A 16186-nucleotide genomic window follows, 5' to 3' on the forward strand; every position below is an offset into this window, starting at 1 on the left:
CCCACTCCACATAAAAGGGTCATTAAATACGTTACCCAGATGCAAGATCGGATAGAGACAGTGTTGCCTTTTGTTAGGGAGCATATGGGGGCAGCTCAGCGAGTCGGGTCTATAATCGGCAGGCTTGGGTCCAGATCTTTAACCCGGGTGATCAGGTTTTGGTGCTGACCGTGGACAGTAAGTTCCTGGCTAGGTGGCAGGGGCCCTACAAGGTACTCGAGAAAATTGGAGATGTAAACTACAAGGTACACCAGCCAGGGCGGCTAAAGCCGAAGCAGGTTTACCATGTGAATTTACTCAAACTGTGTAAAGTTACGGGAACCTGTACAGAAGACAGCCCGCAGAGTTTTCTATAAGAAGTACCGGCCCCTCTGTCTGATGCAAGATAGGCGGCTGCCACAGTGAAAATTACTGACAGCCTCTCCTCTAATCAGACTCAGGAGGCCAGGGAGTTCATTAGACAGAACACGGATGTGTTCTCAGACCTCACTGGACGCACTTCCATAATCCAGCATGACATTGTCATTGAGCCTCAGTCAAAAGTTCGGTTAAAACCATACCGGGTACCCGAAGCTCGACAACAAGCCATCTCGTAGGAGGTGCAGCTAATGTTGCAGCTAGACATCATTGAGGAGTCAAAAAGTGAGTGGGCCAGTACTATAGTATTGATACTCAAGCCGGACGGGACGTTGCGGTTTTGTAACAACTTTCGTAAACTTAACGATATTTCTAAGTTCGACGTGTATCCCATGCCCCGGGTGGATGAGCTAGTCGAGAGGTTAGGACAAGCCCGGTACTTTTCTGTTTTGGACCTCACCAAAGGGTATTGGCAGTTGCCCTTAATGGAGGCTGCCAAAGAGAAAACTGCCTTCATCACGCCTGAGAGGCTGTATCAATATAAGGTCTTATCCTTTGGTCTGCTTGGCACCCCCGCCACTTTTCAGCGACTTATAGACATTGTGCTTCGTCCACATTGTTGGTACGCTTCGGCTTACCTGGACGATATTGTCATCCACAGTACCGACTGGAAAAGTCACCTACCCAAAGTGCAGGCCGTAGTGGACTCCCTTCTGAAGGCTGGACTAACCGCTAACCCGAAAAAATGTGCAATAGGGTTAGAGGAGACTAAGTACCTGGGGTATGTCATTGGGCATGGAGTCATCAAACCCCAAGTGAACAAAATAGAGGCGATAAGAAATTAGCCCCGACCTGTCACCACTAGGCAAATAGTCATTCCAGGGAATGGTGGGCTATTACATGAGGTGTGTTCCCCACTTTGCTACTCTAGCTGCACACCATTGACAGGGCTCTTGAAGGGACACAAGTCAGTGATGGTTCGCTGGGAAGATCAGGCGGAAGAGGCTTTCTCTGCTTTGAAGTCGGCCCTGTGTGGGTCCCCGGTTTTGGTGACGCCCGACTTCAAAAGGGAGTTTATAGTACAGACGGATGCCTCCGAAGTAGGCCTCGGTGCTGTACTGTCTCAGGAAGTCAACGGAGAGGAGCATCCCGTTGTCTTCCTCAGCCGTAAGCTCACCCCAGCCGAGACCCGGTATAGTATAGTGGAGAGAGAGAGTGCCTGGCTATCAAGTGGGCACTCGAGTCTCTCTGCTATTATTTGTTGGGGATAAAGTTCCACCTGGTGACCGACCACTCCGCTCTCAAGTGGATGAGCCAGGCCAAGGACAGAAATGCCCGAGTCATCTGATGGTTTTTGTCCTTACAAAACTTTAAGTTTTCAGTGGAACACAGGGCAGGCCGGTTACAGGGAAACGCGGATGCCCTGTCCCGGGTACACTGTCTGGCGTGTGTTCACCCCCTCAGGGTTGAACAAAGGGGGGGGGGGATGTGACACAGCGAGGGGTTTTGTCTGGGAAGGCAGGTATTTTCCTCCCAACATGTGCAGCTGGGCTCGTTTCCAGCCAGGTGAGGTCAAATACCGGACCCAGAGTTTAAGTGCCGATCCAGGTTTTGGCAGCACCTGGCTGTCCTTAAATAGGCAGCTGGGCTCAGCAGCTGAGTCTCTGTGTTGGGATCTGAGGTTTTGTGCCAGACTGGAGGGCTAAGACCCATGTGCAGGGGAAACAGGCTCCCTAAAGCCTGCTGTGGACTACTGGAGGCAGAACTGCCAACAAGGTGACTTGTGCAATATGAACTTTCAATTGTGTGTGACTTAACACCAAAGACTGCAAAGTGACGTGTTGTTTTGTGCAACTGCCGAAGTTTGAGTTAAGAGCTTGTATTTTGCCTCTGTACTGCGTCCGCTTACCCTATCTACCAGAGCGCAACCCCACAATATATATATTAGTGTATGGTGATGTATATATTATATCGTTTGGGTTTTGTTGGGTTTAGTGTTAGGTTCGATGGGGGAGTGTTCTATGGGACATTGGGGAATATTGGAGGAATATAAGAAAACCCAGGGCTGGTTCACGGAAGTCTGTTATCTGTACTGTACTGAGAGGGTTGGAATGCGGGACCAGCTCAAGGCCAAAAATAAAAAATAATAATAATTAAAAAAAACACATACACGTGTTGAAATGTATTGGGATGTTGGTGTGTGGAATTTTAGTAAGGTTCTGTATCTCTTTCATTTTTGTGTGTGTGTGTGTAGGTAAGATGCAACCAGACGATGAAAATCAGGTTTAGTACATAGCCATTTTAGTTTCAAATTATTAAGAAATTGTAAATCCTGTATATGGTTGGTATTCTGTGGGGGGAGTGAGAGTTGGGTTGGACGGGTGTTGTCTATACCGTGCTGAGGTGCATTATGTCCTGTGTATTTGGTTGGGGTTTGTGTTATATTATGTGATTTATTTCTCTTTTTTAAATTTTAATAAAAAAAAAATACAGAATGTAACTCAGGATAAGTAATGTAATGTATGTACACAGTGACTGCACCAGAAGAATAGTGAGTGCAGCTCTGGAGTATAATACAGGATGTAACTCAGAACCAGTGCAGGATAAGTAATGTATGTACACAGTGACTCCACCAGCAGAATAGTGAGTGCAGCTCTGGAGTATAATACAGGATGTAACTCAGGATCAGTACATAAAGTGCAAACTAATACCGTATTTAAAGAAAAAGACACAAATGTGATGGCACTCTGCAACCAGCATTCTGCCCTGCCTCCATGCTGGATGAGGCATTGGTGTACATTTTGGCCAAAGCGTAATAAGCCACTCACCACGTTAAGGTCGCCTCTATGGAGTGGTCCCTAACACTAGTTCCTACCTGTTTGTGGGCCATGACAGCCACACAAAGTCCAGGGAATGCAGGTGCAGCATGCACGCCAAGCACACTCTGCTTTTAACCCCGTCCGGTGCCATTACAGCTTTCATCGGATCCAGGTATGCAAGTACCAACATGCATGCTGAGCCCACCATATACTTCTCCTGGAGCCAAATGGCTACTGGTAGGTTCTATATAAGCAGACTCAGTTTTATACTGACTTTAAAACCAGCCTCCAGGACAGATTGACTGGTCAGGTGTGCATGACTGCATGGAGATCGCCACGCCTCCAATATATACTACAAAGAAAAAATGTGGGGGATTCAATCAGCACAACCCTATATAAAACTGAGTCTGCATATATAGCACCTACCAGTAGCCATTTGGCTCCAGGAGAAGTATATGGTGGGCTCAGCATGCATGTTGGTACTTGCATCCCTGGATCCGATGAAAGCTGTAATGGCACCGGACGGGGTTAAAAGCAGAGTGTGCTTGGCGTGCATGCTGACCTGCATTCCCTGGACTTTGTGTGGCTGTCATGGCCCATAGACAGGTAGGAACTAGTGTTAGGGACCACTTCATAGAGGCAACCTTGACGTGGTGAGTGGCTTATTACGCTTTGGCCAAAATGTACACCAATGTCTCATCCAGCATAGAGGGCAGAGAGCTGGTTGCAGAGTGCTATTGCATTTGTGTCTTTATCTTTGTATATTTCGCCATAGCAATGTGCACCTACATATAGGGTTGTGCTGATTGAATCCCCCACATTTTTCCTAATACCGTATTTAAACTGTAAAATGGTGTCCAAAGATAATGGATATTAAATCTATGGCTGGAATGATGTTAGTGCCTAGTGACTTATCTGATATAATGCAAAGTCCTATGTGGATCACAGCATGACACAAGCAGTTGGCCATTGTTCACAGTGATACATAGTAACATAGTCCATAAGGCTGAAAAAAGACATTTGTCCATCCAGTTCGGCCTGTTATCCTGCAAGTTGATCCAGAGGAAGGCAAAAAAAAAAAAACTGAGGTAGAAGCCAATTTTCCCCACTTTAGGGGAATAAAAAATTCCTGCCAATCAGGCAATCAGAATAACTCCCTGGATCAACGACCCCTCTCTAGTAGCAATAGCCTGTAATATTATTACACTCCAGAAATACATCCAGGCCCCTCTTGAATTCCTTTATTGTACTCACCATCACCACCTCCTCAGGCAGAGAGTTCCATAGTCTCACTGCTCTTACCGTAAAGAATCCTCTTCTATGTCTGTGTACAAACCTTCTTTCCTCCAGACGCAGAGGATGTCCCCTCGTCACAGTGATGTGTGAGCTGTGATTGGGTGTCAATGCAAATCTTTAGGCATGGGAATATTCACATGACAAAGACAGTGACATGAGCGTACCGTGTGAATACGCAGCGGATGGAGCAGATCTCTGCCAGTCTGAAGCAATTGTGTGCCCGCTGCTTCATATGCTAATGACCGGTGTTCTGTCAGAAAACCTTACCTCGTCAGATTCCCTTACCCCACGTGACTTCCGGGGGTGTGCGCCTCCGCGTAACCACAGTACCACGACACGGATCCTCTGCTCAAGCGCAGTACCAGGGCATGGGTAAGGTAAAATTACAGTGAGCGTTGACTCATGGACGCACATGCGCTCTCAGGGGTAAGGAGCTCTGACGGTCTTTTGTCTTCTTACCCTCACACTGCGCGCGCACGGATTGTAAAATCTCATTACCCTCACTACACAGCGCGCTTCAGATTCATTGCTGGCTGGCTTTGATCAGGATCAGCTCGGTCTCTCCATGCTCACAGCACTATCAGCCATCCGGGGGGGTGGGTGCATCATATTGGGGGGCATTGCTGCCGACCTGATCCTGATCGAAGCCAGCCAGCAATGAATCTGAAGCGCGCCGTGTAGTGAGGGTAAGGAGATTTTACAATACACGCGTGCGCAGTGTGAGGGTAAGGAGATTTAACAAGACAAAAAAAGACAGTCCGATCTCCTTACCCCTGGGAGCGCACGCGCGTCCACGAGTCAACGCTCACTGTAATTTTACCCGGGGCCGTGGTACTGCGCTTGCGCAGAGGCGCACACCCCCAGAAGTCACGTGGGGTAAGGGAATCTGACGAGGTAAGGTTTTCTGACAGAACACCGGCTTCTCTACTGCTCCACCCAGTGGCCAGTTGTAGTTAGTGCATAATAGTAAATGAATGGGGTAATAAACTGGACTGATTGCTGCAGGCAGTAGATAAAACCAACACACATTACGATAAGTCAGAACCAGCAGCTGGTTGAAGAATCTGAAATGGGTTTTATTCAGTGTAGAAGTTACTCGCAGTAGTGTGGGGTGTACACACCCCTTACTGTTAATGGGGTAATCTCAGTAACAGTGCGGGCAGCAGCCCTCCAGTGGTGAAGCATAATGCTCTGCAGAGGCACAGTAACAGTGCAAAAAGCACACCCAGACAGCAGTGGCACAATGCTCTGCAGCAGCAGGACTGCCACTCTCCATGTACAAGACATAGATTATTCTCAGGACGATTCCATGTAAATAACCTACACAAAAATACCAGGGGTGTGATGAAATGCTCTGCAGATATACAGTACGTGTTTAAAACCAAAATATACAGGCCGCAGAGCATAGTCGCGTGAATATTCAGCAGATGTGACTAAAAGCTAGGATGTAATGCTCTGCAGGAACACAGCATCACTTTAAAACCTTAGCTAACTTTCCACATACAGTAACAGCACAGATGCCCCATGTCAGGTTGAAATGCTCTGCAGATATTAGCCACCACAGATATAAAAGCACTGGCTGCAGTACAGGCATGTTACAGGATGTACAGGTACACTTTCGTATATTTGCACCCAATATACACGGGCTGAGGAGCAATGGTCTGCAGATGTACAATAACAGCTCACACCATGCACAGATTACAATGAAATGTGCTGCAGACTCCAAACTCATTGCCGTTTCCACCCATGGATACTGGCTGATGTGCAATGCTCTGCAGATATTCTGTATTGATGTGCACCTCCCTCCCTGACACAACACAGTGCGATGCTCTGCAGAGAGACAGGCACATCCACACACCTTTAGATTGCAAGGCTCTGCAGGTGTACAGTATTGGTCTTCAGTCCGCATAACGTATCCTACGTGACGGTATGAAGTGGGCGGAGCCCTGCCTCCCCGGTACCTGGACAGGATTTGTTCTATGACCCGTAGAAATAAATTAATACTTTCTCCGGTGACCTGACGACACGTTCTCTCTCACACGCTGCAATAAATACATTCACCTTCCACTGACTGCCTAAAAATAAAAAGTCATTAACATTCATTAAAAGAAGAATTAATAGCGTTGGAGGCGGAGCTAAAATGTGGACGGCTAAAACCCCCCATCCCCCCCCCCCCCTAGAGCACTTGTGGCATCTAACCTGGTGTGAAACTACAACTCCCAGCGTGCTTACTGCAGGTTGTAGCTCCAGCAGGTTGAGAACCATTGCTCTAGACTAGGACCCAGCGCCCCCTGGTGGCAGAGTGGTCATTTACATTCAGTGTGTGGCGCGGGGTACATTCTTCAAAAAAGAAAAATATGACGTGAAAAATATACATTCAGTATAAAATGACCTTCGTCTTCGGGGCGAGGCCGTGATAGTCGCCCCATCCAGGGTGAAGTGAGTGAAATGTGGCAGTATTACAAAAGACGCCCTTTATAAAAAAAGGGGTCCCCAGATGCGAAGTAACCTTTCTTTCAGCTTATGGGTGGGATAATACCGGAGTCCCTCCATCGCTGGTGTCCGCGGTCTCACCGGCTGGTCACGCCCAGCACGCGCTTCATATTCTCATAGACGACGTAGCTGATGCTGACCGCAGGGATCACCTTCATGAAGTTGGGGGCGATCCCTCGATACAGGCCGAGGACCCCTTCGTGAGCCACAATGTAACGAAACAGATCCACCATGGAGAGCTGCGGAGACCCCTGGATGGAAGCTGAAACAAAAGAGACATGGTCATGTACAATCCTAGCAGAGAGATCACACCTTCAGAGCTGCACTCACAATTCTGCCGTCACACACCCCTGCTTGAAGGCTTATACATTGTACCTGCTCTGATACACTGTAACAACTATCGGGACGGCAGAGATTCATGTTGAATTCTCAGCCCCTCTTCCTCCGAATGACATATCAGATTTTTCTCTGGAAAACAGAGTGCTGCAACTGCAGCCATCTTGTCTGCAACCCATCTTTCCCTAGACCAAATACCACAGCTGAGAAGAAAGTGGATGCTCCTTAGGGTGGTCTTATACAAAGTGCGCCTCTCCGCTATGGCTCATAGAGGGGGCCCTGAATGAGTGACCTGATAGGACACCTGCACAGGGAATATCTTGAACAGAAAACCCCTTTAAGGACACAGCGATTTTTTTTATAATGTTTTTGCTTTTCACTCCCTGCCTTTCCCCGAGCCATAACCTTTTTATTTTTCCGTTCACATAGCTGTATGAGGGCTTGTTTTTTGAGGGATAAGTTGTACTTTTTAATGGCACCATTTACTATTGCATACAATGTAGTGGGGAGCTGGAAAAAAATTCCAATTTGGGTGCACTTGGGAAAAAAAAAAACATAATTGCGTCAGTTTTTATGTTATAGGTTTCATTTTTACAGCGTACCCTATAAAGTAAAACTGACCGGTGGCCTTCATTCTCCTGGTCAGTACGATTACAGTGATACCATATTATTTTATAGTTTTTCTTGGGTTGTAATACTAAAAAAAAAAAACAAAAAAAAAAAAAAAAAACACCTTTGTAAAAAATAATTTTTTCTTTGCATCACCACATTCTGACCCCTATTCCTTTTAGGCCTCATGCACACGACAGTTTTTTTTCACGGTCCGCAAAAACAGGGTCCGTAGGTCCATGATCCGTGTCCGTTTTTTCTTCCGTGGGTCTTCCTTGATTTTTGGAAGATCCACGGACATGAAGGAAAAAGTCGTTTTGGTGTCCGCCTGGCCGTGCGGAGACAAACCCGTTTGACGTTGACACAATATGGTGCAATTGCAAACGGATCCGTCCCCCATTGACTTTCAATGTAAAGTCAGGAGTCCCCATTATACCATCGGATCTGAGTTTTCTCCAATCCGATGGTATATTTTAACATGAAGTGTCCCCATCACCATGGGAACGCCTCTATGTTAGAATATACCATCGGATTTGAGTTAGATCGTCAAAACTCAGATCCGACAGTATATTCTAACACAGAGGCGTTCCCATAGTGATGGGGACGCTTCAAGTTAGAATATACTAAGAACTGTGTAATAACTGCCCCCTGCTGCCTGTCAGCACCCGATCTCTTACAGGGGGTTGTGATCAGCACAATTAAGTGCGGCACCTGAGGGGTTAATTGTGCGTATCATAGCCCCCTGTAAGAGATCAGGTGCTGCCAGGCAGGAGGGGGCAGACCCCCCTCCACTGTATGCATGTAACTCATTGGTGGCCAGTGCGGCCCCCCTCCCTCCCCTGTATTTAACTCATTGGTGGCCAATGCGGCCTACCCTCTCCCCCCAGCTAATTAAAATCACCTTCCCCCCCCGCCATCATTGGTGGCCAGTGCGGCCTCCCCTCTCCCCCCTAATTAAAATCACCTTCCCCCATCATTGGTGGCAGCGGAGAGTTCCGATCGGAGTCCCAGTTTAATCGCTGGGGCTCCGATCGGTTACCATGGCAGCCAAGACGCTACTGCAGTCCTGGCTGCCATGGTTACTTAGCAATAGAAGCATTATACTTACTTGCGATGTCTGTGACCGGCCGGGCACTCCTCCTACTGGTAAGTGACAGGTCTGTGCGGCACATTGCTTATAGCACAGACCTGTCACTTACCAGTAGGAGGAGCGCCCGGCCGGTCACAGACATCGCAGGTAAGTATAATGCTTCTATTGCTAAGTAACCATGGCAGCCAGGACTGCAGTAGCGTCTTGGTTGCCATGGTAACCGATCGGAGCCCCAGCGATTAAACTGGGACTCCGATCGGAACTCTCCGGTGCCACCAATGATGGGGGAAGGTGATTTTAATTAGGGGGGGAGAGGGTAGGCCGCACTGGCCACCAATGAATATAATACTGGGGAGGGAGGGGGGCCGCACTGGCCACCAATGAGTTAAATACAGGGGAGGGGGGTCTGCCCCCTCCTGCCTGGCAGCACCTGATCTCTTACAGGGGGCTATGATACACACAATTAACCCCTTAGGTGCGGCATCACTATGGGAACGCCTCTGTGTTAGAATATACTGTCGGATCTGAGTTTTCACAAAGTGAAAACTCAGCTCTGAAAAAGCTTTTATGCAGACGGATCTGCGGATCCGTCTGTGTGAAAGTAGCCTACGGCCACGGATCACGGATGCCAATCTTGTGTGCATCCGTGTTTTTTCACGGACCCATTGACTTGAATGGGTCCGTGAACCGCTGTCCGTCAAAAAAAAATAGGACAGGTCATTTTTTTTGACGGACAGGAAACACTGATCACGGACGCGGATGAACAACGGTGCATTTTCCGAGTTTTCAACGGACCCATTGAAAGTCAATGGGTTCGCAGAAAATCACGGAAAGCGGAACAACGGACACGGATGCACACAACGGTCGTGTGCATGAGGCCTTATAGTTATGTCTATTGAGCTGTGTGAGGGCCTTATTTTTTGAGGGGCAATCTGTAAGTTTTATTGATACCATTTTGGACCATGTATGAATTTTGATCACTTTTTATTCAATTTCTTTCAGGAGGTGAAGGGATGAAAAAAACCTGCAAATTGGCCATCTTTTTCACCGTTGCGCCATTCGAGATAAATACCTTTATATTATAATATTACAGATGTTTTGGGACACAGATGCAAATGATGTAATTTTTTTTTATTTTAGTTTCATTTTAATATGGGGAAAGGGATAATTAAAAAATTTTTAATATTAAAAAAATAAATCACTTTTATGTATACTTATTTTAAGTCCAATCTGATTCTGTTCCTATTGATAGGGCCTGATAGTAACTTCTCTGCGGCAGGCCTCAGCCTTCAAAAGGGTCAAGGCTGCTATAGCACTGAACGGCTCCCTCGATCACGGTGCGGGGGCGCCATTCAGTCCCTAGGGGTGCAGTGTTCCTGGGAAAAGAACCATTGGCGGACTGGCCATAGAACCTACAAGAAAATTTCCTGGTGGGCTGATGCCCAGAGGGCCGCCCAAGCCCTCCTCTTGGCCGCCAGCCAGGCACTTTATGAAAATCATACTGAGATCATACTACGTGGGAGGCAGTATTTTGTTCTGGTCCCGCCTACTTCAGTTGTCCCGCCTTCTATCAATTTGGACCCGCCTACAGCGGGGTCACTTTTAGTTTTTTTCCAGGTCCACGTTAAGCTTCCAGCCCACCCCTGAAAAGGACACGATGAGTTAAATATCAGTGATCGCCGTTATTGCCGATCATAGACCATACCTCCAGATATCCGCTATGTAAAATGTGGCTGCATTCATTAAAAGCCCCAATTTGCACCGTACATGCGCATGTCCTTGAGGGGTTAAAACTGGATTTTAACTCATTCTCACCTTGCGCCTGCATGCGTGTCCGAACCAAGGCTAAAGGATAGCTGGCAATCTGGCCGCATGTGCTAGAAATGGTGCCACACGCCAGTAACACGAGGACGCCTGGGTTAGGGCTGGAGCCCGTCTGGTACCTCTGTAACCATGTGTTTTTCAGCGTCTGAATGACGGGCACAATAACAGAAGGTTATACAGGCAGACATCAGGCACGGATCAGTGCCCCCCTCCCCTGGCTCAAGCTCACCTCATACACTGCCAGGTCAATGCCTGCATATGGCACAATGCCCAGCAGGTTTGGGAGGTAGCCCTTGAAGTACGCTCTGACCCCTTCTGTGCGCAGGATTTGTCGAGCGCAGTCCGACATTCCCGAGTACTGACCGGTGCGGCGGAGAGCCAGCCTCGTCTTCAGGACCTATGGAGACAATAAAGGATGCCGTCCCATCAGTCTTCTCATCCAGAGTTGGTTCAGTGCTGGATTAGAGGAATTTCACTACTTGATATTGTATGGTCCGCTCACCTCCATTGGATAGATCAGAGTCTGGGCTATGGCACCGGCCAGGGACCCAGCGACGAATCTCTCCCTCACCCTCAAGGTCTCGTGCTGGCCCCGGATAAGCTTCTTGATCTGTGGAATAAGATCATCATGTCAGGCTGTGTTCACATGTGCAGGTTTTACACAGTATTCAGTGGATCCCATTCACACTGTGTAGTTACCATCCATGAAGTTTTAGGGCATCCAGTAAAAGCTGAAGTTGTCCAGGATTAGAAAAACATGGCCGCTTTCTTTCAAAAACAGCGCCACCTCTGTCCACGAGTTGTTAGTGTTATTGCAGCTGAGCTGCAATACCATACTCAACCTATGACAGGTGTGGCGCTGTTTTTGGAAAATGGAGGCCATGTTTTTCTAATCCTGGACCAGGCTTTCACAGATTCAACAGCGATGGCTCCTTGGTGGGCTTGTGGCCCCATCAATCAGAGGAACTAAGGGGACGCGGAGCTTGCTGTTGCGCTGCAGCCCCTTTGTTGCAGTACCTGACAATACCCAAGTAAACCTGAGCTCGAAGTAAAGTGCTGCTGCCCCGATCGCTAGTGGTCCTGAGGGACACACCCAAAAACCGGACTCCAGTCTCGTGTGTAACTGTCTCAATAGTGAATGTCCCTGTCACAGTTCCTCCCACTTGGGGGCACTCTAACCTGACACGAACATGCTCGCGAGTATATATTCTGCTCACAGGGACAATGGGAACAACCACATATCTACAAGGAGATGTACTGTCACCAGCTCATGTGTAACCATTGGACAATCTTAACAAGCAGTGTTGCAGTGTAAAGCATGGAAGGTAGCTCACCTGCTCGTATGCCATGAACTTGATAGCAGACTCCGGTGCAATCTTCAATACGTTTATGCCATTCCCCCGCCAAAGCGATCGGATCCCTCCTTCCTCGATCATCCCCATCAGACCTTTCAGCATCGAGAGGCCGTTAGATCTTGTCCCATGGACCTGGGGCGTGCGGATGAGGACTCATGAGCATGGCGGAGTCAGTCAGTGATGGTGCATTTACCTTCTGTATATTACCTGCATTAGTACTTTCAGCCTGTCCAGAGGGGCCGTTCCTGTCCTGGACACGGCCCCCGCCACTCCTCCGGCTAGAAGCTGCTTCCACCATGTGCCGGTTCGGATCTCCTTTTGGGAAAATTCATCTGGAACGGCGAGGGACTCCCCTATGTCAAGCATCTGGAAAACAAACAGTCACACAGCTGACGACGAGAGTTATCCACTATACCGCTGCCTCCCACAAGATCATCACCCTGCTCTCCTGAAATACTCTGTGCTGCTGGAGATACACTTCACACCCTGGTGGCCTCCCACTTGCCGCCATTCCCCGCTTTGCGGCTCTGGACTCCCGACCACGTTCTAAGGTGTTAAGGATTCTGCATGATGTAGAACAATTGAATGGGCCCACAATGGCATCCTCCTGTAAATGGGCGGCAGTGGCTTATCGCGTTCCTCTGACATTCCTCTTGGAAATGTATAAACGAACTGACAACTGGCCGCTGTCAATGAGGTGTCTCCCTATATGGTATGATCCTATCCAAATCGGATGTCCCAAACAGATTAGGTAGGGACACGCCCTTTTGACAAAAGGGAAGGTAACATCTGATTGCTGATATATTCATAAATTACGTGAATTACGTAAGTTTTGCGGGCCGTTTTTTGTGTTCCGTATATGGATCCATTCATTTCAATGGTTCCGCTAAAAAAACGGAATGTACTCCGTATGCATTCCGTTTCCGTATTTCCGTTCAGTTGAAAGATAGAACATGTCCTATTATTGCCCGCAAATCACGTTCCGTGGCTCCATTAAAGTCAATGGGTCCGCAAAAATACGGAACACATACGGAAATGCATCCGTATGTCTTCCGTATCCGTTCCGTTTTTTGCAGAACCATCTATTGAAAATGTTATGCCCAGCCCAATTTTTTCTATGAAATTACTGTATATGCCATACGGAAAAACGGAACGGAAACGGAAACACTGAAAAAACCATACGGTCGTGTGAAAGAGGCCTAAAGCAGAGTTTCAACAGAGGAACACCAGGAGCTAGACTGCTAGTATTTAAATACCCTGCCTTGTGGGCACCCCCTTGGACAACTCACCCATCTGTACCCGGTTTAAATATGATGATGGGACACTATACCGTACATATGAGAGCGACCACTGACTGCTACTTAACGTACTCACAGAGGAATGCTTCCAGTAGGTGACCACATCCTCCATATTGTGCAGGGGATTCAGTAGGAAATGATCTCTCCATTCCAGCCAGTCAATGGTTAATGTGCCATTACGATCCATGCTGTATGTAGGCCAAGAAAAATGAAAAGTAGAGCCGCTGAGTATACAGGTCTGCAGACAGGTCTGTGTAATGACAGTGAGCTCCACTAGTTGGCAGCACTACAGCAATGACTATTTTATCTGAATCACACCCCGATCACATCCATAGATCTGAGCCGCCGCCCCCCGATCACATCCATAGATCTGAGCCACCACCCCGATCACATCCATTGATCTTAGACGCCCCCAATCACATCCATTGATCTTAGACGCCCCCAATCACATCCATTGATCTTAGACGCCCCCAATCACATCCATTGATCTTAGACGCCCCCAATCACATCCATTGATCTTAGACGCCCCCAATCACATCCATTGATCTTAGACGCCCCCAATCACATCCATTGATCTTAGATGCCCCTCAATCACATCCATTGATCTTAGATGCCCCTCAATCACATCCATTGATCTTAGATGCCCCTCAATCACATCCATTGATCTTAGATGCCCCCAATCACATCCATTGATCTTAGGCGCCCCTCAATCACTTCCATTGATCTTAGACGCCACCCAATAACATCCATTGCCATAGATGATCTGAGCCGCCCCCTAATCACATCCATAGATCTGAGCCACCCCCTGATCACATCCATAGATCTGAGCCACCCCCTGATCACATCCATAGATGCTCGCTACACATAACTACAGAATGAAAGCCATCAATCTGCAGCTTCCTCCTTTATTGTGAGCACTGAGGTCGGGCACTGATGTTAAGTGGTAAGGCTTGATAATAAAGTTGGAGAATTCTCATCTCCTGAAATACTCTGTGCTGCCATGGAATCTTTGTCTTTTTGCCTACTAGCTTTCCACTCCATACCTGACATACCTACCAACGCTTCCCCCCCCCCCCCCCACTCGGTCACATACTGGTCATCCCCGCCCCCAGGTATCAGTCAGGGGGACCGGGGTAGCCAAATGACAATTGTGTAGACATAAAACAGGTGGAACCTGTCGAGGGGGAAAGTCCACATAAGGGGCTGTTGTTTTAGCATAGATGGATTATTTCCTGTGTAAATATGCCCATCCCCCCCCCCCCCAGCCCCTTCCCTCTCACCTCTGCAGGATCTTGTGGGCCTGGGTCAGGTTAATGTTAACCCCAAGTCCGAGAAAACATTCCTGGATCTCCGACGCATCAATGTGACCTGGGTGGGACCAAGAGAATGAAAACATTAGCTGCCACCCAGCTTTCCCAGGAACAGATAATGCAACGGCTGACGTGGAGATGAACGTTCCTGAATTAGGGTGTGTGACCTGGGGTGTAGAAGGATGGTGCTGCCGTTATGGGGCGCCATCGGACACGCCCAGTTTATGCAATGTGAACGGTGCCAGCTCAGTGCCATTTGTACATAGACAGGAGGGCAGCGATTGGCTGCGTGGCACACGGCATCACCAATGACCAGCAGCTCATCAGCAGATCTCGCCATTCATTGGCAGGCGATGTTAATTATGATTGGTTACTGCACAGCCAATCAGAAGTGGAGACTGTGCCCGCGCTGCCAGCTACACTGCCCTTGTGCCATAGTCAGAGGCTGGCACTGGTCCTAGCTCCAGCGTCTCATGACCTTGGAAAAAAGGAATTCATGACCGTGACTTCCAGACGCCTTGGATTAGATTGTGACGCAAGGCTCCTTGTAATGACACGGGACGTCTGCGCCAGACACGGGGCGTAACCGCCATACAGGCCTCTCCTGGCGTCAAATCCAACACTGGCCAATAGCAGAACCTGTCTGTCGCCCATAGCAACCCATCACAGCGCAGCTTTCAGGACTTAAAACTGCGGAGGGAAAACGAAATTCTCGCTGTGATTGGTCACGGCCGGCAACAGAGACGGGTTTATCTGCAAGATAGTTTTGAGGAATCTGTCACCATTTTCAAGATCCCTGCTTGCTGTCTATGAATGGCAACACTACTGTTTACACCCAGAGACTGTCATTCTCACACAGATGAGGGTTCGCGGCTATTTTACACATTTTAGACAATCCTCAGCCCAATTCAAGTTGTCACCATGACAACTCCAAGTCTCACACAGCCCTATGGAGAGGTCCGGTTTTCCCATCTTTGCAGGCCACATGTCCGCTAAGGTCATCCCTGCGTCTGAGATTTGTAATTATTATGAGGGAGATTCATTAAAACTGGTGTAAAGGAAAAATGGCTGGGTTGCCCATAGCAACCAATCAGATTCGACCTTTCATTTTCCAAAGGAGCTCTAAAAAAAGAAAAGTGGAATCTGATTGGTTGCTATGGGCAACTAGGCCAGTTGACAATATGGATATCTCATAAAGTACCAGGCCCGAAGCCTGAGGCTACACTACTGAGACTGTGATTTATGTCAAATGCTGTGTTGTCATGGAGAGCTTTATGAAATCCACAAAACAGCAACCAATCACAGCTCAGCTTTCATTTTTCAAGAGTGGAAAGTGAAGTGTAAGCCGCTCTGTGATTGGTTGCTATGGGGAGCAAAGGCAACTCCATCAATCTCCCTT

The 16186-nt window shown here is 48.0% G+C and overlaps 1 protein-coding gene across 1 annotated transcript in view; it reads right to left on the reverse strand.

Moving 5' to 3' along the window:
- Positions 1–5527: 5527 nt before the first annotated feature.
- The window catches only part of LOC120986490 (calcium-binding mitochondrial carrier protein SCaMC-3-like), a 16123-nt gene continuing 5464 nt past the window's right edge, over positions 5528–16186 (reverse strand). The window contains exons 3-10 of the mRNA XM_040415108.1: positions 14758–14845; positions 13554–13665; positions 12387–12545; positions 12159–12311; positions 11327–11434; positions 11054–11221; positions 10816–10969; positions 5528–7227 (exon numbers count right to left, since the gene is read on the reverse strand). Coding sequence (XP_040271042.1) covers positions 7043–7227; positions 10816–10969; positions 11054–11221; positions 11327–11434; positions 12159–12311; positions 12387–12545; positions 13554–13665; positions 14758–14845 — 1127 coding nt within the window. The 3' untranslated portion in view covers positions 5528–7042. The remainder of the gene's footprint in view (positions 7228–10815; positions 10970–11053; positions 11222–11326; positions 11435–12158; positions 12312–12386; positions 12546–13553; positions 13666–14757; positions 14846–16186) is intronic.

This window comes from Bufo bufo, chromosome 1 (genome assembly GCF_905171765.1).
Source record: "Bufo bufo chromosome 1, aBufBuf1.1, whole genome shotgun sequence".
NCBI lineage: Eukaryota > Metazoa > Chordata > Amphibia > Anura > Bufonidae > Bufo > Bufo bufo.